The following is a 22,030-nucleotide window of genomic DNA, read 5'->3' as shown; positions in this document are numbered from 1 at the left end:
TACCTGAGGCCATTTCCTCTTGTCCTGTCCCTTGTTATTGGGAAAGGAGGCCAAAATCCACATTGCAACCCCCCCCTTTCAGAGGGGAGTTGTAGAGGGTGACTGAGACCTCCACAACTTGAGTCCAGCAGCCAACACCACAAGCCAGTGGTATCCACATCCCTCACCCGACTAGCACAGCTGGCACCCACTCTTCTCCCAGCAGTCACCCACTGTCTGGTACTGAGTCCTTGCAGGATGCACATGCATGGGACAGACAGTGAGATTAGACAGAGGAGGTAGTAAGAGAAGATTTAATAGGGAGTTAGGACAGACTGCAGCAATCAGTCTCAGGACTCTACCAGCCAAGCATACTGAGCTGCCACGGTTTACACACAACTGGCCCCTTTTCTGTCTATTCCTCTTCTTTTCCTCCCCTACGCTTTGCCCCATCACTTTGCAAAGTCCCACTGCATCCCCTCCAACATTCCAGACCCCCAGTCTGCATCCTTATCAGTCGCAGACTTCTGTTTGCCCACAGTTTCTTGGTAGCTGTTCAGTGTGACTGATGAGGTTGGCTTCTTGTCCTTGTCTCCATTATGATTTGCTTGTCAGGTTTGGGTGTCCACATACATGGTTTCCCCCTTTTCCTTAGTATCCCATTTGACAAGGTCCTTGATCAGAAAATCTTACTGGAATAAAAAATCCTACATTGCACATATCCTTACCAATTTATGTGACTGATCAGTTTTGGTTCTCTTCTCTGCCTCCCTTATCATTGGTCAGACAGGTTTGTGTCCTTCTGTTCATGTTTATGGCTTCCTTCTTTTCTTAATATCCCCTTTTGTGTTGAGAAAGTCCTTAATCAGACACCTTAAAGGAGTAGACACTCTCCTTCCACATAACCTTACAAGTAGCACGTGATTGAAAAAATTAACCAAAACTATGTTACAAAGGAATATTGAACAGAATATAGCAGAAAAAAATGAAAAAACTTCTTTATTTTACAGTTATACAAATAAAAAACAATCCCCATAGCCGTACTTGAAATAATATTAACAGTGTCAAACATGACGATTCTGACAGAATACATATCAATACTTTAAACTACACAAATTGTATTACATACACTCAGTAGCAATAGTACTGTGCAGGAATGAAGCTCTCTGTAAACGCTCTTCCTTTATTTTATCTACATTTATAACAATTGTGCTTTTCCCTACACAAAGTAACAGTGCTCTTAAAAATAAATAATGTGCAATTTCAGAGTTATATTCTGAAATATGCTAATCTAGATCCCCATCTAAATCCTGGACACGTCTCTCCCAGGAAAATCACTGCAAAAAGTGCTCAGCACTTTGCTAGACCAAACACTAAAAAAAAAGTACTGAACCTACGCCTGATTTGCTTCAAATTGCAGTCAATTAGAGAAAAGGTACTGACCTCAAGCACATGTTGCTTATACGGTTAAACAACAGAATGATACAGTCTTTATTACATCAGACTCTAAACCAGACAAGATTTGAAAGGTTCAGCAGATGTTATAACTGGAGAGTGGCTCAGAGCTGTGGGAGAGAACTGTTCCAAAGCTGAAAAGTTAACAATCAAACATTTATCTATTTTTTTAATGAAATATGAAAGACTCTGTCACAGATACATTAACATGTATCTTAATAAACAATTTACATAAATTTATCTGAATGAAATCAAGTTGTTTAATGCAAAGCTGCCATAAGATTTGGAAAAATATACATGTATTGATGTAGCTCCCAGTTCGTATTTCTAACATACATTTAGGAACTATAGGTGTCAATCAATATGGCTCATGAGAGGATAAATCCAAGGAACACTCTGAACAAAACTGATTGGCATCTCTCAGTTGTTCCTCACCAGGGCAGCTATTACAATATTAGGGATACTTATTTTTATTTTACCTACTTTGTATTAGTTGTTGAATGAACATAAATCAAAAGAAATCATCCAAGGCAACTATGGAGGCTTAAGCTGTTTATTGACTGCTGAAGGACCACAAGGTGAAATCTGTTCCACTCTGAAGTCTCTATACAGCAGCTAAGCCTTTGCTGCTATGCTCTGGGTCACCTTTAGGGAAAAAGTCACACAGTGGAAGTGTGTCACCATTCAGGACCTGAGGTGCCTCAACGGAAATGCGCCAGGAGCCCCAGGAGGTACAAGGGAAAGGTAAGAAAGGGTGTCTGCAATGACTCCACTGCTACAGCTTCCCAAGACGGCAAGGGCTACCAACCAAGGCCATGTAACCTAACAGGGAAAGTCCTGGGCATTCCCACCTCAGGTCACCCTAGACTAACCTGTAGTTGGTGATCACAAACCACCTCAAAACAGACCATTTGTAGCACAACACATACCAAGGAGTGTTTGGGCTCCGCATGGAGTTCTTATGCAAGAACAGTAGAGTAAAATGACTCCTAGTCAGTATTTGTGAAAACCTGCACAGTCAGAGACCACAACTGCTACTTACCTCAGAGAATGGTCTGAAACCCACCACTCACTACATCACACCTCAGCTCAGGATACAGTGAGACAAGAGGTGTGTTGGTGAGGAGTCCTATGGTTTTGGTAGGGAGGCACACGTGGGTGCCTGTTTGAGGGGAGAGGACTATGAGGATGAGTGTGGGTGATGGTACAGAGCTGTGAGACCATGGCTCATGGTGCCAAAAGTGTGCAGTACTGAAGGTGGAAAGCCTGCAGGAGATGAGTTTAAGGCCCAGTTTTGAGAAGGTATAAGCAAACACTGTTATCTTGGAAGTAGGTGCTATTGTCACGTCTTGAGCAACACTAAGTCAGAGAAACTTAATGGTAAAAATCTGGCCTCCATGGCTTGTGTATTGAAGTTAACTTTACTCACAGCGAATCAAATGTGAAGCTTGCAAAACAACTCACGTCAAGTTTTTGTCTGCTGACTTCTAAAGACAAATTTTCTCACCAAGCTTTCTAACTGTGTGTCATTCTTTTCATTTCTTCAATTACACAAATAAGTTTTTTTTACTGCCACAGGAATTAAGTGTCCCCACCTACTTTGCTGTCAGAAACATAATCAATTGGCATATTCAAACCTTCCCTGAGGCGAACAGAATCACCTGTCAGTTAATATAGTAGTCTCCTTGAACCTGCTTTTTGTTGATGGCCTGACACTACAGAGAAGACATTCCCAGAAGAGAAAATAAATCTAAGCAGATGTTCCTCTGAGCTTCTGAGAGACTGGCAACTGTGAATTCTTTATTTAATAGAAATTCTGTCAATGTATATGAAATATGTTTTAGAAGATCAAAAGCAGCAAAACCCTAACAACAAGAACAGGAATATGCCCACCTTTCATCAAGGAAATAATCTTGTCTTAAAATGCAAGTGTACATAGTGAACAAATAACAACCTCTGGCTTATCAACAACAAATTACAAACATTCCTCTCTGTATGGCTGTTTAGTTCCTTGTGATACCTTGGTTTCAGTGAGTTTCATGTTAGGACCATATCCAACATATTAGCATATGGCCAAAGTAAACTGTCCTGGGTAGGAGAGCCTGGTGAATAAGGAAAGATGCTACTGTGTCTTAGACATAGCAGAACTGACTCTATTCCCCATAACTTTTGGCAAAACTGTCTGCCAGGCAGTGATTTAGCTACCAAATTTCCATAATCCCAGATCTCCAGTCATGCATGATAAAATACATGTGAATTTAAGAGGAGAAAATGAGTAATAAATGGCATTTTCAGCAAGTAAGTGTTTGTGAGTGTGGTGATACATATGAAATTGCTGAAGCTAATTCAAAATTCAGTAGAATATCATATCTGGAGATGAGGACCTAACATAGAGATGAAAGTATAACAAGAAAATACCCATACATTGTATCTGCATGCCTCCTCTTTAGCAAAGCATGACATGAAAGACATGGAACCATGGTGTTATTCATTTATGTGCTCCTTTAGCACTAAGACTTACCACAGGCAGACAGGTTTTGTTTCTTGGTGTATGTTGTACTGGCACTACACCCTCTCCTACCCTCCTCTAATTTCTTGTTCTCCTTTTTTTGAAGAAAAGGAAGTAAAAATGAAGGAAGTGAAAGAACTCTTGGTTTTGTGGATAAACAACGATCATAAAAAGAAGACTGTGAGATAATGCAGCTCTGTGTTATTTCAGTCAATTACATATCAGAACATCAAGCTGATACAAAAGAGGTATATTAGATAAAGAGAGCATCCAACAGCATTAGAAATTTACGTTTTAAAAGAACTGTGTTATCTGCAGTCCTTTTATTTTCCATTTAATTGGCTGGTTTTTTTTTTCTTTAGATTTGTTCCCCTGTCACCTGAGTTTCTTTAGACTGTGTTTTCCTTTCTACTAGGAATAAAATCGTGTGTATTTACACATATATATTTGAATGTATGAAATAACTTCTTTACTTCTGCAGATTTTTCTGAAGAATTCTATATGAGAAATCAGTAAAGAGGCTTTTCTTTGAGATGTTTAAAAATGTAAATAAGACTATGTTCCCTTGAGCAGCAAAGAAACATAAGACTAAATCTAATTCTATGGTTCTATGATCTACACAATTTCTTCAAGGTAAGGAAAAAATGTGTATAAGAGTAATCTTTGGCACCAAAAATAAGGGCACCTTCTTGTATGTCTTCAAACCTGTACACGAGAGAAAAATTCCACTTTAAAAATGGATCAAAATGATCTCTGAGTGGTTCAGTGTAGTGGGTACTGACAGCGGTAGCTAGAAGAACACTTGGGATGTTAAGGGTTGTGTGACAGCAGGATACAACACAATAGCACTAGATAAAATATTTGATGTTCCCCTCTACCCTCTCATGCTTATGAATCTTTTTTTCTTAAGACAATTCCAAACAGATATACTTTAGTTACTCACAACATCTTTAACATCCTGTAAGGGCTCCAGTACTTAAAAGGAAAAAAACCCAACCAACAGCAGTAAGAAAAACAGCAACAAAAGCTGAGGTTATAATACAAGATCAGAAACAGTTCTCTGACTGAAGGCATTTACTGATTTGTTTGATCTTCCAGACTTCACTTTCTCTACTCAAATCCACCATGATCTTTTCTGCCAAAGCCTGGTTTATCTGCTCAAGAAAATGTTCCATCCACTGGGTATTTCTTCTGTGAGCTGTCTGACCACAGTTGCAAATCAGCAGGCTCATTTTATTTCTTCAATTCATGATGAATGTGTCACTGAATCCTGTAAACACTACTGAATATACATTCAAGCTTTGTTCTTAGTGAAAGTGGCACTTACTTGAACCCTTGCAGTCAAGATAGCTTAGTTATATAGCACTTTACAGGTATAATAGCTGGTTATGTACTTCTGGTAAAATTCCTTTTTCCAATGGCTTAGTGGGTATTGAAACAAATCCCCACTGTGGTCCCATTGCCATTCCACAACATCTATATGATGAAGTGTGTATTCTGTATTTATTGTACTTTACATGTGCTTTATTGCTGTATGCATTTCCCTGTTGTTAATTTAAGTGCTCCTCTATTATGTAATACATACAATGTTTTAAACTCTAATGGCATCCTATGAGGACTGGCATTAGAAAAATACCGATACTTCAGGTCATCGTAATAGTGATATTTGACTGGTTTTCCACGTAAATCCTTTGGGAATGGCCAAAATCCATATAGGTGAATTTCGTCACAAAATCTGGTGGCAAGCGTATACATGAGGAGACCAGTGCTGGGTCGTTTAATGTGGACCTTGTTTGTCAGCCAATAGCTGCAAAGAAAGAAAAAGTACATTAAGAAACTATCATAAAACCTCACATGAATAAATCCTGTGAACTTATTTTATCTACTATGCATTGATTTCACACTATGAAAAGATGAAAGTTTCATTCTTTTCTCTAAACCGAGATCGTAAATGATGACACTGTCCTGGTGCACCTTTATTCCTCTTAGAAGAGGATAAGCGAGGCCTTATTTAACATAGTACTAAAGAAAAGCTAGCAAACTAAGGGTTTTAAGTTCAGTTTTAACCCTAAACAGAAGTCATGATGTCTGCAGACGCTAGAAAGCTGTAGTTAACCTCCTCAGTCAGACCAGGGAACAATCTCTTGCTATAAACTCCAATCCCTTGCGATATCCAATTCACCTGATCAAGTCAGCCCCACACTGAATATTTGATCAGCCTAGTGATTATTTCACAGATTGCTTGTCTAAGTAAAAAGCAAATGGAAATAATAAACATAACACTTTAAGAATGTAACTTCCACAAGTAAACAGAAGAGAAGTTTTAATTACTTGCTTGTGATTAAGCACATAAAGCTTCCTGGTTGCTACCAGCAGTCTTCAAAAAAGCAAAATCTTACACTAATGATTTTTAAAAGTCTTTGTTTTGCATTTAACAGGTCTGACTGAAGCTTCAGGACAGTTTCTCTGAGCCAGTAACAACATGTCTGGTTATGGGTTGAGAAGCAGCAGAATGTTTTCAAAGAAGAAAATGGGAACTTATCTGGATTGCATCATGTAGCTCACATTGGTACCTTCAAAATCTGCCACCAATACTGTTCTACATCCCTAACCTTCAAAAATAGAATTACATTAAAATAGTGTCAGCCTATTATTGGTAAAACACTTCTTCTAAGACTGATTCAATATAAAGTTTGTTTAGCATTTTTATAGAAATAAAAAAGGGTATTTAGATTCTTAAACATGGTCGTTCTGTTGGTTCAGACAAACAGCAGCCATGCACATGGCTGAACTGGTCAAACTGTGGGAATGTGCAATGCCAAGTAAGGGAGGTAAGCATTACACAGTGTTACCACACAAATGTAAAATGATTGCAATGTGTCACCACACTCTTAGTAGTGGGCTGTGAATGGCTCCTACCATAGTCTAGAAAGGGGATCAAGGCAGATAAACCTCATCAGACCAGAGTTAGCCTTGCTTAAACAGGGTTACAATAGGTTGGAACTTAAAGTATACAAACTTTAAGATTGATGTAAAGGAATTTAGCAGTGTAGCAAGAGGAACACCTCCCCCCCCCTCCATGAGACAGGATAGCAAAACTATGTCTTTAATCAAAGTTTAAAGTGTCCTAAAAGCATCAGATAATGTGCAACAGTTAAATTAACCATCCCATTGAAACTGGCCTTTTTAGTTTCACTGTTTGCCAAAACCATAGCCTTGAACCACAGATACTTATGTATGTGAAAGCTAATTTATTTTTGAAAGCTAAGGGCCTCTGCAACCAAACAGCAGTTCTAGGCTGAGTGATTGCTTCTCCAAAGTGAAGATAAGGATGACTCAGAATTTTGCTCGGCTGTAAAAAACAGGATGGTAAAAAGCATATTTAAGGAACAAATGCAATTGGAAATGGTTAGGAAATGGAACATTTGTCATTGTCTTAAAAAAGACAAGTTTTCAGACACAGGATGCTAGGTAGTTTGCTTCTTACTCTGATAAACTGCAACACTGTAAAACAAGCCAAAGAAGAGACTCCAACCCTAGAAAATAAACGTTTACTTATGGAAGAAAAGTTATTGAAGAAATCTGAACACTTTTAGCACTTCATATCACAGAAACAGCAAAACAGATTAAAAGTGAAAGCTAATGGTTGTAGCTGCTTTAACTGATGAGCACTTTTGTACCTGTTTTCAGTTTCTGGAGTCTTATTATAACTTCAGCTTAAAGCCTAAAGGTACTCTTCGGACTTATTTTTCTGGGATGAGCTCATTTTCTGTATGACTAAGATTACAACATGAAGGAAGCAATTTACCATGGAACCACATGAGAATGTCTCTTTTGACCAATTTGTTGTTTTCCAGCTGGATAAAGAAATAAGCTTAATTGAAAAAGGAGTAGGTGCATCTTACCATGTTAGAAAATAGGCATCACTGTGAAGACTATAACTGGAAGGCTGCAGCCACACAGTCCACCACTACAAGTGCTCACTTGTTCTCGACACTTTGTGCTAAAACAACTAATTTGTGGGGCCTGAAGGCTGAATTTATTGAAGATTTCCGAATTTATCAAAATGTGCCAGCGCATAAATACAATTCTATAATATTGGTGACTTGAGGTTGAATAGCTTGAAATCAAAGAGATTTCACTTCAAATTAATTTTAAATACATGGCTGATGGTAATGTAGTAGAAACACTGGCAATGTGTCATGACTTTCAGCTTAGCAGTAAAAAGTTAAAAACAAACCTCCAGGAGTAAGGGAAAAACACAGCACCCCCAAACACATAAAAAAGCCCATGCAAGAATAGAGTATGTTGAACTATCTGCAATGAAAGGAAGGTCAGATCAGTACTTAAACAGGTCCATGTATTGGTTTTTTATAAAACTAGACTTTATATATATATATCATGTTTGGAACAGGTGACTAAAGAAACCCACACTGTAAGATTAAAGCTCACCCTACTGACAGCAGGGGACTCCTAAAATTCTCTCTCTCATGAAAAGAAGGTATATTCAAACAGGTACTGGTTCTTCTAACAGTGTCCTGCTTCTACTCTTTGTTTGGTTTTTTCTTAATATCATTCTGTCTATTTTCACCTCAGCTCCTCATCCCAAACCCAAGCATCTTGTATCTCCAAAACGTTTTACTTGCCTCAGACATATTAGACCATGGCACACAGGTGAGACCTTCTCTTTCATCCAGTACAACATGGATCTCCTTTCTGCAATCTTTTCTTTTACGGGGTATACACACTTCAAATAGATTTCACATGATTTTAAAATCTGAACAGTGATCTCTTGCATGTTTCACTGTATGTTACAGACAAAAGGGAAATAATCAAAAGACAATGTTGGTATTTCTGGTAAGACTGTAGATAAGTACTGTCAAAAATGGATTTGCACCAGCATTATTTTAACACCTTCTGGTGCTTCAGAAATAATTTTTTTTCCTTCCCTTTTAATGAAGCCTAGCTCTTATATGCAGTTCCACATCATGAATAAAAGACTTAGACATTTTAAAATTCTTTATGTAAAAATGTAATTTTTTATGAAAGACTTCTTTGTCTCTACCAAGATAATACCAAAATCTACAAAAGCTATATAAAAAAAAAATTGATTTTAAATGGAGACATGGGTACCGAAACGAAACATCTCAGTAATAATGACTTTTACGAAAATCATGAGATCATTCCTATTGGAAGGGACATCAGCAGATCTCTAGCCCAACTTCTTTCTCAGAGTACTGTCCCTCAGTCCCTGCTGCCTGGGCCTGTGCTCCAGCCCAACCTCCTTTGTAGTTCCCAGCTCAACTTGCTTCAGTTGGGCAATATCTTTCCTGCTTAGGGGGGCCCAAAATAGAGCAGATTTCTCCAGGTGTGGTCTAACAAGTGCAGAGTAGAAGGGGGATAATCACTTTCCTTGCTTGACCAGCTACAGTCCTGCCAATACAGCTCCACATGGTTTTGTCCCGTTGCTGACAAGGACCACTGATGGCTCATGTTCTTGCTGCCTGCCAAGATGTTCAGGTTTCTTCCAGCAGAGATGATTTCAGCCACTCAGTCAGCCCCCGTCTGTAAGTCTGCATGGACTACTCCCTCCCAGGTGCTGAACTCCACATTTGTCCTTGCTGAGTTTTCTCCTTTTAGCCTATGTGTCCTGCCCCATTATCCAGCTAGACTTTGACATCTAATTGTCCAGTCATCCAGACCACAACATCCTAATTTGGAGGCAAAAATACTGTGGGAAACAGTGCCAAAAGCCTTGATACCACTGAGACATATGACAATCCATTATACTCTCCTATGCACAAAAAAATGGACACAATTTAACAAATAGAAAATCTAAGTTATGAAGAGAAGAGCCTCTCAAAGTTGATAAAAACTTTTAAAGTGGTACTTGTTCAGAGACGCATGTGGAGGTTAACGCTGGCGATTTCAGGTATTTGCATGCCAATTCCTGCTCTCCCAGAGCTTTAAGAAGGTTTTCCCTTTCAAGTAAAGAAGCAGAAAGCATAAAAATTCTCTCTGTCATGAACATCAACTCCTGTATTTGCTGTACCTCCATCAGAACCAATGGGATTACATTGGAAAGTAAGAACGTAAGAATTTGTTTCCGTTGATGTCTACAAATTCCCAGTCTACTTGAGCTTTGGACTTCTAAATATACATTTGAGTATTTTTTTTTTTTTACATTTTTCTGTGTTTTCCGAAACTCACAAACATTCATCTTTTCTTAACTTCAGCTGACCTCACACTATTTAAGTCAACCTTGCATGAAAGAAATTTTGAATAAAGTGAAACCAAATGAAAAACAGAGTGTTAACAGTATATAATAGAAAACATTCCTTCTCTGGTCAGCAGTAATCTGGCAAAATGATCATCCCCAGTCACTAGTATAAGACCTTAATACTTGTAACCAACTCTTTGCCACTGGGGTCCAAAACAGTTACAGGTTTACAGATCAGGTGTACTATGCACTGCTCTTAAGCCTTGTGTCAGCAGTAAAGTCGTATGTTTTGTAATGACCTGGAAAAATAAGAGGAACCACTCCTTCCACAACTGAAAATAAGCAATTAAAGATGTCAAAATCTGCCCTGATAAAGATGAGATACATTTTTTACAGCCATAAGCACTGTTAAAAGATTGCTTTGACACTTAAATTTGTCTTAGCGTTTACAGAATTTCAATATTCTGGCCTATAAAAGCACTGAACCTGCTTCTGCCAGATCAGTATATCACCTGTGGTTTAATACTCAGTCAAATGCACCCTAATTCCACCTGTATCTAGCTAGATAACTTTACATTTATGAAAATTGAATGTTCTACTGTCAGCATGACTGCAGAAGAAATGTTAATTGAATAGCATGTTGCTACCTGATAATGACTTCCCGCAGTTACTGACAAAAATTAAATTCAAATAAAAAAATAAAAAGCAGACATCTGTTTTAAAAATAGTTAATGTTAAAATGATCTTCTGAGAAAACTCTAATACAATGACAAATACACACAACAATTTATGGCAATCATCATACCCAACTGGATACTGGGGAATTCAAATTATAATTGTTTACCCTGCTACTGGAATAGATGACTTCAGGCTAGATTAAAACATGAGATGTGTTCTCCCATTGCTGTACTCAAAGTGTCATCTCAGACAAGGAAAACCAGATATGATGGGTTACATTCAAATATCAGATATTTTAGCACACTCAACATCTTTATTTGCCATATCTACAAATTCTATAAGATGTCTGTGCATAAATAGACAGAATCTGGTTGTGTATATTTCAATGGATTTTTAACTCCTTTCTCTGGACAAGGCTGAATCAGAGGAAAAATATATAACCCTGAATAGGTTCAAAAGATTATATACCAAGCTCTGTTCCTTGACTGGCAAGCTGATCTCCAAGTAAACCCTCTCAACACACTTACTTGTCACTCAAATTTTGTTCCTTTTACAGTCATTACACAAAGCAAATATTTTTAAAAGAGCTTTCTGAGAAATCTTACATGATATTTGAGAAGTTAAAATATTAGCATTAATAAGAAGGTAAGGGAAAAAAGATTTTGAGAAAGAAGACAAAACATTTCAGTGTTACTCAAGAGCATATGTGGAAGAAGCATATGTAAGAAGCTAGAGGATATATACTCTCTTAATTACACTTTCTCAAAAGTTTCTTTAGAACAGGACAAGACATGGAGTAAAGCAACACAGGTTATCAGAAGAATAAAGTGACTTCTGTATGAGGAGAGATTAAATAGAGTAGCTTGAAAAAGATACAACTAGGTGGGAAGATGGCAGAAGGTTCTAAAATTATGTAGTGTGCAAAGATGGGAAATAGGGATTTAATTACTACTTTCACACTGTAACACAACAAACCATTGACCCAGTGGAGTCATTCAGTGGTAGGTCTGAAATAAACAGATGAAAGCAATTTTTAAACAACACAACTGGGAATTCATTACAACAGGATGTTTTGGATGCCAACAGCGAACTGACTAAAAAGATACAAATCCTTAACGTTCACAAACACCCAGTGCTGGTGAACCTCCTTCTCAATGGTTTGCTAAACTGCTGGCCATGAGTGCATATATCAGAAGGTAAGCTCTTGAGAATTTCTCTGTTTCTAACTTTTCTTCTAAGCCTCTGTGTTGGCACCCAGCACTAGTAAGACCACAGGCTAAAAAGGGATCTCTTAAACAGTCACTTTTATGTACTAGGACTCAGCATCTGCTTTCTCTTGAAGGTGCTAGCACAAATATCTTCTTCAAACTCAGGTAGAATAAAGCCTTTCCTTGTGCTTGCTTGTCTTCAATGGGATTAAAAACACCAATGACATGAAAAACTCTAAATTTATGTCAACATTTTAATTAAAAATGCACTATTTTCCCTTTTCTTACTGAGACATGCTTTGGGCAGAATGCTGCACAAGGAATCTAGAGTGTGAAAGAATTAAAGTGTGAAAAACAATACTGAGAATGTGATGGCCAGCACAGAAACACCAGTAAGTGTTTACGCAAGATCTACTTGACAGTTTCCAACACACAATATTTTGAAAGAGCATATTCAAAAAACTCTTTTCTTTAAAGGAATAATGCCCTTTATGAAGAGCTGAACCACTCCCAAAAATTGTCATTTACTTTTTATCAAACTTAATTCACTACTTTCATGTTAAGTGTTGGTTTTTGTTTGTTCATTTTTCCTTTACCTCTTCACCTATACTGTCAAGTGAATTAAAATTCTTACTTATAAAGAAGATTTCAAGTACCACTTGAAAAATTGGTCTCCATCTGGCAATCTTTCTTCAAGAGAAAGAAAAGACCAGTGATATCAGTGGCAGATGCAGTCATGTTACATATTTTCCAGTGCCACAGCTAAGTGAGAGCATGGCCAGTAGGCTGCTCTACACTGTCACTGCCATGGCAGATAATTTTAACCCCTGTGAGCATAGCCTTTATTAAGAATATATTAAAGCTCACTTTCACCTGTCTTAAAATTGTTTAGCTTCCCTGGTGTAGGAGACTACTCTGCTTTGCACCATTGCCCTGGCATGATCTGCTTCCAAAGGTGCTTTAGTCAACTTTTGGAAAATCACCTCTATAGGAAAATAATCCGCTAAATACAAAAAAGTATCAAAATAAACAAATATTGCTCTTAAGAAACACTTGCTAAAGTTTAAACTAATTAAGCTCATGAACTCTTCTAATACATAAAAAGGCTTTAGTCTAATAACTGTAATCCTCCACATCCTCACGCCCTACATAACATTTAAAAGGAATGGTAGAGTGAGGACTATATATGAAAGAGAAAGCCTTCAGAGCTAAGTAACAAGATATGTTTAAGTCTGGGAACAAGTCTCAATTTCTGTCCCACTTCTGCAATATTTCCAAACTATCAGAGTACTTTTATTTGAACCCACACCAGCTCCTTCTGTTTTCATTCTAACAAACAGAAATTATTGATCTAGGTTTAGAAGGAGATAACAGGATGAATAAGTCTCTTTAAGTATTTGATAAAAGCATTCACCGAAAGGAAACGACCTATGCTTCAATCCTTGATAAACCAATGGCAACAGTTTTTTATGTTAAACCATCATTAATTTCAAAGCATAAGATAACCATGATCCAGTCCTAGATCCTTCCTTCATAAACACAGACTTTCAATACTGTCCACATATTTTTTTATTTTTTTATTTTAAAGTAGAAGCATCCCAGCAGGACAGGCAGATGGCATCCCTTTCCCCAGAAAGGCCCCCAGCAGACACGAGGCACGATATTATGGCGGGAATTGCAGGGTTTGATCTGCTCAGGTGGGGAAGAGGACAAGTTTAAGACTGTGCAGGTGCTGTGTACTCTGTGCTGCAGTGCAAAAGTAGAATGAGTGTCATCATCTTCCATCTGCTGAAAGAAAACAGTAGTGCAACTGTGTGAAAACCGACAGGGCCTCCTACAGAGCACACCTACAAGACCAAGCTCTTCTCTCAAGCTGTCCACACCTCTACAAAGCTTTGCTAGCAATGAGGTGCCTGGCATCCTGCTCACTGCCACCATGACCAAGGTATTGCAGAAGAACTGGGCATTCCATAAGAGTTAAACCATGTGATCAGAATTCCAAATTTTAGCAAAATTCAAGCTGTTTCCCTGAACACATATGGCTGTATGTAAACCAACTTGTGCATAATGTATTTCAGCTGAGGCCAGATCACTGTCTTCACTCAGCCATTAAACACTGGTAAATGCTCTTTTATTTTCACACTGTTAAGAGGTACACTATATCTGTGTTGAGGTACACTATATCTGAAATTGGCTAATGCCCATGTACCTGAAGGGATATAAAGCTGTTCAAAACTAACTAAAATAAGTAGAGTGGTGACTCAGTCAAAAAGGAAAAAAATTCTAAAAGATGCACTGAAATTTCAAATAAATGTTAAGATTTTTACTAGAAGCACCCCAACTGTTTAAGAAGTTTAAGCCTTGCTTGGTTTGTCCCAGAAGCAGATAGTAAAGACCTGCAGAAGAGACTTTAAGCATCAGGAGTTGCAAACCTTACAAAACAAAAAAGAAATGAAAATGAAATAAAGTTAAGCAATAAACAATATACATTTATTCCTATTCAAAACAACACAATCCAACTAATTCTACAAAGATCAATTAGTTCACGTCCCCCCATCATGGGCATGCACATATTTTGCTAGACCAGGTTGCTCAGAGCCCCATCCAACCTGGCCCTGAGCAACTCCAGCCATGGGGTACTCACAACTTCCCTGAGTAACCTGTTCCAGTGTCTTACTATCCTCATCATAAAACATTTCTTCCTTCTGTCTAATCCAAAGCTACCTTCTTTCAGTACAAAACTCTTTTCCTTTGTCCTATTTCTACTCACCCTGGTAAAAAAAGTCTTTTCCTCTCCAGCTTTCTTGTAGGGTCCCTTCAGGTACTGGAAGGCCAGAACGAGGTCTTGCTGGGGCTTTCTCTTCTCCACAGCAAATAGCCCTGACTGTCTCAGCCTTTCCTCACAGGAGAGGTGTTCCATCCCTCTGATAATTTCTGTGACCCGTCTCTGGGCTCAGTCCAACAGGTGGATTTCTTTCCAGTGCTCTGGATCCCAGAGCTGGATGCAGCACTGCAGATGAGGTCTCACCAGAGCAGAGCAGAGCAGAGCAGAGCAGAGCAGAGCAGAGGGGCAGAATCACCTCCCTTAACCTGCTGCCCACATTGCTTTGGATGCAGGCCAGGATACACTTGGGTTTCTGGTCTGTGAACATATATTGCTGGCTCATACCCACATGAAGATATGTTAATGTTTCATTCAAGTTAAAAAATTCTGACCTGCTCAAAAAACTCTTTTTTGTTAATCAATTTGTGGCCATAAACTAGAACCCATTAGTGATAAATAATAAAATTGCATCAATTTATTTTTCTTCTACTCTCCCCCATTATAAATTAATGAACTACTTTCACACTTATAAAAGGCAGTCTTTAAGTTCAAATCAATCTATTTTTGATTAATATACACTGAACCTGAACCAAATAAGTAATTTTTTTTGTTACACATTTGTTAAAAGCAGCTTGCATTACTGGCCTTTTTTTTTTTACACTTTAGACAGTCTCTTTACACTTCCAACAGTTAAATGACTATTGTTTCATATATTTTTGTCTTGCTTCACGGAAAAGTTTAAAAACATCCAAATATTAAGGGCTAAGATAAAACCTTAAGAAACAGTGGAGAACACTTGAACAGTGTCACCTGTAGGTGTACGAATTGTGATCAGGAAGCATGCATGTGAATTTATGAGAATTTGAAATGTAAGATGGGAGAGGTGTTTAGATGGCACGTAAACAGTCAAATCTAAGCTAATATGAAACAAATGGTTGTAGCAAAGTACAGTAGCAATGATAACAAAACACAAGAGAAAGTATTTGATTAACTAGGAAGAAACAGAACCAAGTGGAATACCAATCCATGCAACTATTTGCCATAATTTTGTAGTCCTCCTTTTTCCTTTGTTTCATTCTTTCTGCATAAAATCTCAGAAGATAAACTATATATCTATGTCTATAGATATAAAGTATAGCTGTAATATAAAATAAGCTAAGAAAAGAACTTTGGTAGGAAAAGTTGTATTGGATTTCCATTCTGGAAAGCACACTGAGCCAAATCCTAACAAAACAGTTATAAATGCAGGCAAAAGAAAGCAATTGCATTTTAAGTACACAGGACTACAAATGAAGCATGTTTTAGAGAGAGTCAATTGCTTTTTCTCCTCTAGTGTATGTTGTAAATATTACTTATTTTCTTCTCTAAAAAAAGGATACTGGCATTAGTTTGGATTAAACAGAAGCAATGAGGCAAAGGGATGAATCACGAACACACTGAAGATGGCACAAGAATACTTTATTGGCTTTAAAGACTAAATTTTCTACTCAGTAAAATAAGACTACTACCACTCTTGCACACACAGAATCATATGTAAAGGTGGGGGAAATAAAATTGGAATTAGGAAAAAGTGTCACACACACACACAGAAAATGTGTACTGTACAGAAAAAACCCAGCATTTTCTAACAGCAACATGAGAAGGCAGTCATAGGAGATAGATATTTTACTTCATTGAGATTTTTCAGTTTTTAGGACATTTATAGCCTAAGCTTATATTTTGACTCATGACCATGCTGTGTCTGTTATTGAAGCAGACTCCTCCACTGAAAAAGAAGCTTTGCCCTGAGTGCTAACCATGGCTGGAAAGTTCTTTTCCTCTTCACTCATCTTCTAGGGGATCCCTTTCCATTCAGGAGTGGCAAAAGAGACAGCATCACTGTTCCCTACTGCTGGAACATTTCATGGACCTACGGGTAGATCCAGACTAACTGTGATAGCTGGCTGGCTTCCTGGGCAGAAGTCTGGTCTGTGGCATCAGGAGGGCTGGTCAGAGGTCAATCTCCAGCTGAAGGACAGAAACACAAGCTCACTCTGGGACGCCCCTACTGCTGGAGCTAAACTGAGAAATCAGAACCCAAGAATGTACCAATTTCACGTGGCCCATAGGGGTAATTTTAACAGGCAGAGATCAGGCAGGGTGATAAACAGGCTCCTTGCTTTCTACCAGCCATACTCACTTCCTGAAAGACACTTCATTTATATTTCTCAGAGTAGCTATTTAGGCCCCAGAAAGACTACTGAAGGAGTCGCTTCGTAGGAAATTTGACAGTGGCTTGAGTCAGCAAAGGTATTGCAGGCAAGAAATGAAGTTGACCCATGTTCTGCCAGTAATTTGGTTATACGCACCCAATATTCATGTTAATCTTGAAGTTCTGTGCTTTGTAAACTGTGCCCTGGGGTTCTGACTTTTTTCTGGGAATTAGTGAGGGCATGAAAAAATGTTCATTAAAGATTACCACATGCAAAGCTGTCTCCCATGTAAAAAATGGGCAAATGAAGTGAAAAAGGAATTTGGTTTGTAAAAAGAGTGGGTCTGATTGGATAACGCTCTTCAACTACATCAACCAAGGTTTCTCTGGGAAAGCCCTGTTAAATTAGGAACAGGAAAAAAATCTTCTGTTGGAATAAACAATTCAGTTGAAGGATAGTAAGCTAAAAAAAGAACTATGTAGTCTTACTACAAAGTTGTAATAGTAAGATGCATCAAACTGGGGACATTACTAAGTGCTTTGAAACACACAGGCAACTTTGGATTAAATTTATAAGATACACGTTTCAAAAACCTACAGAATTCTTAATATTTTATGAAAGCATTACTATAATTTACAATTGATTAGCATTTTTAACATGAAAATTTCATTAGAATATTACTGGAGAGGTGTAATTAAAATTAGTAACTTACCCTAATTCTAGCTTTTGCCATTAGATCTAGTCTTTCCTACTGATGTGAATATCTGTTCTTATGCTAATGCCCAGTAGATGTATTTCTGTAACAAAAAAACCTCTATCTAATTTTGTCTCTTTTCAAAACAATGCAAGTGAAGTCATGTTCAGAAAACAAAACAAGAAAAATCAAATATATGAGGAATAAGAATAAAATGCAGTGTGTCCACTATGCATATTAAGGAATTAGGAACACAATAATGGAAGGATCTACCGAAATTGCAAATTCTGCTTTTGTCACTTCAAAAAACCCTGTAATAATTCATTTGTTGCCCAGAACATCTATTCCATAGGTCTGTATTCTTCAGAGACCATTTTCTAACAACTTACAAATCTTAAACCTACCCTAAAAGGACAAAAAAAGAAGAGAAAACTATGGGAAATTCTGTTCCCTGCTATATATTATATGCTGTGTATGTGCAAGGGGGGAAATCTATAAAGATGATTCCAGGATGAGGACTATGCCCTCTACTATGAAAGCATTTTATTAATGGCACTGATACTGAAGCTGATGTTGAAAAGTGCAACCTGTGAATTTGAGCATATGTTCAGGATGCTCCTTGCTTACTGGACTATAAGCACGTTAAGACTGCTTTCAACTTGTGCCCGACTTCCCCTGATATCTGAAGTCAAAATGCCTAACATCAGCTCTGGATAGATATAGTAAAACAACATGTTACTTGTTAGACTAAATTCAATAATATAGAAGAAAACTGGACCTCTTTTGATTTAATCAATACAATCTGAAGTTTCCTTTTTAGAGATTATTATAGAAAATATGCATTACAGGTCCTTAAATTTGATCAGTGTAATGAACCAGAGCAGATTAATCAGATATAAAAGCTATTGATTATACCTTAATAAATCCCACTGTTGTCACTGAACTACTCAACCAGAAGAGAGTCTTCAAGCAAATAAATGTAAACTACTTCAGTAAATTACGGAGGCAGAAGTTACTCCTCAGGATCAAGATTATACACAAAACCTTTAATCAGTCAAAAAGCATTCACTGAAGCATGTGCAAGCAAGCATGTGTTGAAGAACGTGTTTGAAGAGAAACAATTTGCTTCATTACAACTTAATGTAGAGCTCAAAAGTGAGAGATTGCCTCAGAGAATCCATTAAGTATGAAAAGCACACTTAAACAACACACTGGAGTCCACACATTGCCATGTCAAAGGACCAGCATCTTCAAAGAATGAATATTGCTCACTTTTCACATCCTATTAAGCTCTAGCTCCACTGCAAACAATGCCAACCAAAATGCCAATTAAGCAGCAATGAGATGTGACTGGAGTTCTGCCAAGCCCACCAACTGGTTTCACAAGGATATGCAATACACCAAGGAAAAAACTGTTTTCAGTCATGGCTACAACTCAGTCAGAAACAAATATATGATATCCATGTGAAAGGCTGCATATCTCACTACTGATTTTACAAGCAATAACTTCCCAAGAGAAATTTCTGTGGTTTTTAAGTAGGAAGATTAATGGATGTTTTTACTCCAAAACGATTTTCTGTCTTTAGCTTGCTTTCCTCCAAGATTTGCTGATGACGGCCTGTGCATCAATTTTTCTTTTTACTATGTATGTCAGAGAGGAGTATGGAGAAATATGACAAAAGACTGTCATTATTGGCTAGTACTTGCCAAAAAATTTACAAATGTGTCCTCTCCACTGTACAACTTGATTTATTTTCTTTTTGTGGGTTTCATGCAATTTAAAATTTATCAATAGAGGCATGTCGCAGGTAGGTGTGTACTATTTGTCTACTTTATTATTGCTGTTATAAATCAAATACAGAAAAAAAGGAATTATGATTATGATAATCCCTAACACAATCAGTTACTTAGTTCACTAGACTGTAAGATTACAATAAAATAAAATCTTAAAAAAGAAAAGAAAAAGGAAAAAAAAAGACCTTGTAAATGCATTTAAAAATTATTTTAAAAGAAAAGGAAATAGTTGTCACTTTCTGAAGTAAAGCCTTTAAACAAAATCTCAACCGTCTTACTGTTATTTACTATTATGCTACCACAGTATTTTGCCAGTGGCTTTACTAAGTTACCATCAACCATGTAATTAACAGTAATTTGAAGTGAGATCTTCAGTCTGAATTCAAGGTACTCAACTTCAAGTCATCAATGGTATAGAAATAAAGTGTATTTACACATTGGCACATTTTCCAGATATTTTGTGCCCGGAACTTGCTTTGCATAACACAAATAAGTTTATAGGATTTGAACATGAACTCAGAAAGACAGATTTCCTCTTCTCTTTCACCTCTGCTTTAGAGGATGATCATACACCAAAATAGCAATGATGTCTCAGCAATCTCATGAGTTAAAGCAAGGAGATTCGATGCAAATGTTGTGCTCTTCCACAGTCTTTATGCATTATCTCCATTGGTGAGAATGTTCTCTAAACAGATTCAGTTGGAAAAGTCAGTTTGCTACTAACAACATCAGAGAGTAGACATTCACAAAAGCATGAGTCAAATCCACGGACATCCTCTCAAACCTGTTCTTCTCTCTCTCCTGAATTCATCCAGTTCACCTTCTACTGAACTCCAGAGCCAGTGAGCATCATCTCTCTCGATCTGCTCCCACCATGGAACATCCCTGGGGGAAACCCACTAACTACAGCAAATCAACTCCTCTATGCACACCCATGACAAACTGCTTGCAGGCAGCAGAAATCCTAATTGCCATCAGGGATCTATGGGTCAAGCCCTGCATTTTGCTTCCAGTGCCAGCTTACAGGTCTCCTCCTGGAGCAGGCCATGCTGCCCATCTCCTGGGCACACAGTCTCCCCAGCAGGGCTCACAGCTGTACTCATGAGGTCTCATGCAGCCACACAGGTCCTCATCAGGAGTGCACACCTCGCTGTTTAGAGGGAACGCACTATAGCATGGAGGGACTACTTTCCCCCTTGACCTTCTCTCTATCAGACCTTGGGGTTTCTCTTTAGTGATTGATTTATTGAGATTATTTTCTGAAAGCTCCTTGTCATTGAGAGCTATGTTCTGTAGACTACCTTCTTCTTTTCTATTTGCTGTGTTCTGACCCTTAAAGACCAGAAGGTGAAAAAGGCAAGGCCTTACCCATAAAGTTCATGCCACACATGACTCTTTCAAAGACAACTGCCCTCTCAGTCCTTTTAACGTATGTTCCATTTCATCTAAGGCTAAAGAATTTGATACAATCAGAAGCTGTACCACCTGCTGGTTTCAGTATGACTATGAAACACCCACTACTACCTCCTCTCTGCCAACTCTTCTAGTAAGTGTGTCCACACTTGAACTGAAATGGAAAAAAACCCACAAATCAACAAATAAAATCCCCCTTGTGAGCCTCCAGAATGTTCTGAAACCAGGAGCTGCACTTGTTCTCAGTAGGCTCCTCTCTCACATCCTTTTATAGGTCTTCTTGATTACTCATTTACTTTGGAAAGTACCCTGTATCCCAAAGCTAGACAATAAAGTACAACTCAGTGTAAAATGAAAAAGCAAATCTAGAAATAACTTTCTCTAAGTCAATTTTCTTTGTCTACTTCATTAAATATATGCTTCAAAAATGCAAATTATGACACTTTCTCCCACTAAATACAGAATAGAAAACATCAAGAAGCTGTTTCTACAATGCTTATTAGGTATATCAACTGTATACAGAATATTGTTTGAAAATAAAAAAAAGTAGAAACAAAGGTTTACATATATATATATACATAGATATATATTTAGAAGTAGTTGTTATTCTCTTCATTTTTCCTGTGGCCTACTAATTCACTTGTTGAAGACTGAAGGCCAAACCTCAAAAAAGGATTTCAATACAGCAACCTTACAGTATTGAACTCATAATGTGAATCCACAAACCACACTAACCTCCCATACATGTACAGATACGTCCATATATCTACAAATGAGCATAAGGACAGCAGGACACCTAAAACAGGATTCACTGGAACAACCTCTGCTGGAAGCAATGTGTAAAACAGAATGCAGAGGGACAGAGACTTCAGTTGCAAATGGGACAGAAATGAGTACTGGTGAGAGACTTAAATCTCATTCCACCCAAAACACAGACACTAGCATCTAACTCAACCACAGTGTGCCTTCCCAACACAAAAGAAGTAGAATCCAGACCTGTTACCTGAATAATCAGTTATTTTCTTTCAAAACACATTCTATGTTTAAAACATCACCAGGTATCC

At 37.8% G+C, this 22,030-nt stretch overlaps 1 protein-coding gene across 1 annotated transcript in view; it reads right to left on the bottom strand.

The window, feature by feature from the left end:
- Window positions 1-982: 982 nt before the first annotated feature.
- ST8SIA4 (ST8 alpha-N-acetyl-neuraminide alpha-2,8-sialyltransferase 4) overlaps window positions 983-22,030 on the bottom strand; it is a 59,609-nt gene continuing 38,561 nt past the window's right edge. The window contains exon 6 of the mRNA XM_017812755.1: window positions 983-5,750. Within this exon, the coding sequence (XP_017668244.1) occupies window positions 5,468-5,750 (283 nt within the window). The 3' untranslated portion in view covers window positions 983-5,467. The remainder of the gene's footprint in view (window positions 5,751-22,030) is intronic.

The sequence above is a fragment of the Lepidothrix coronata genome, unplaced genomic scaffold (assembly GCF_001604755.1).
Source record: "Lepidothrix coronata isolate B3197 unplaced genomic scaffold, Lepidothrix_coronata-1.0 Scaffold37, whole genome shotgun sequence".
NCBI lineage: Eukaryota > Metazoa > Chordata > Aves > Passeriformes > Pipridae > Lepidothrix > Lepidothrix coronata.
This window is presented reverse-complemented; position numbering and strand designations above follow the sequence as displayed.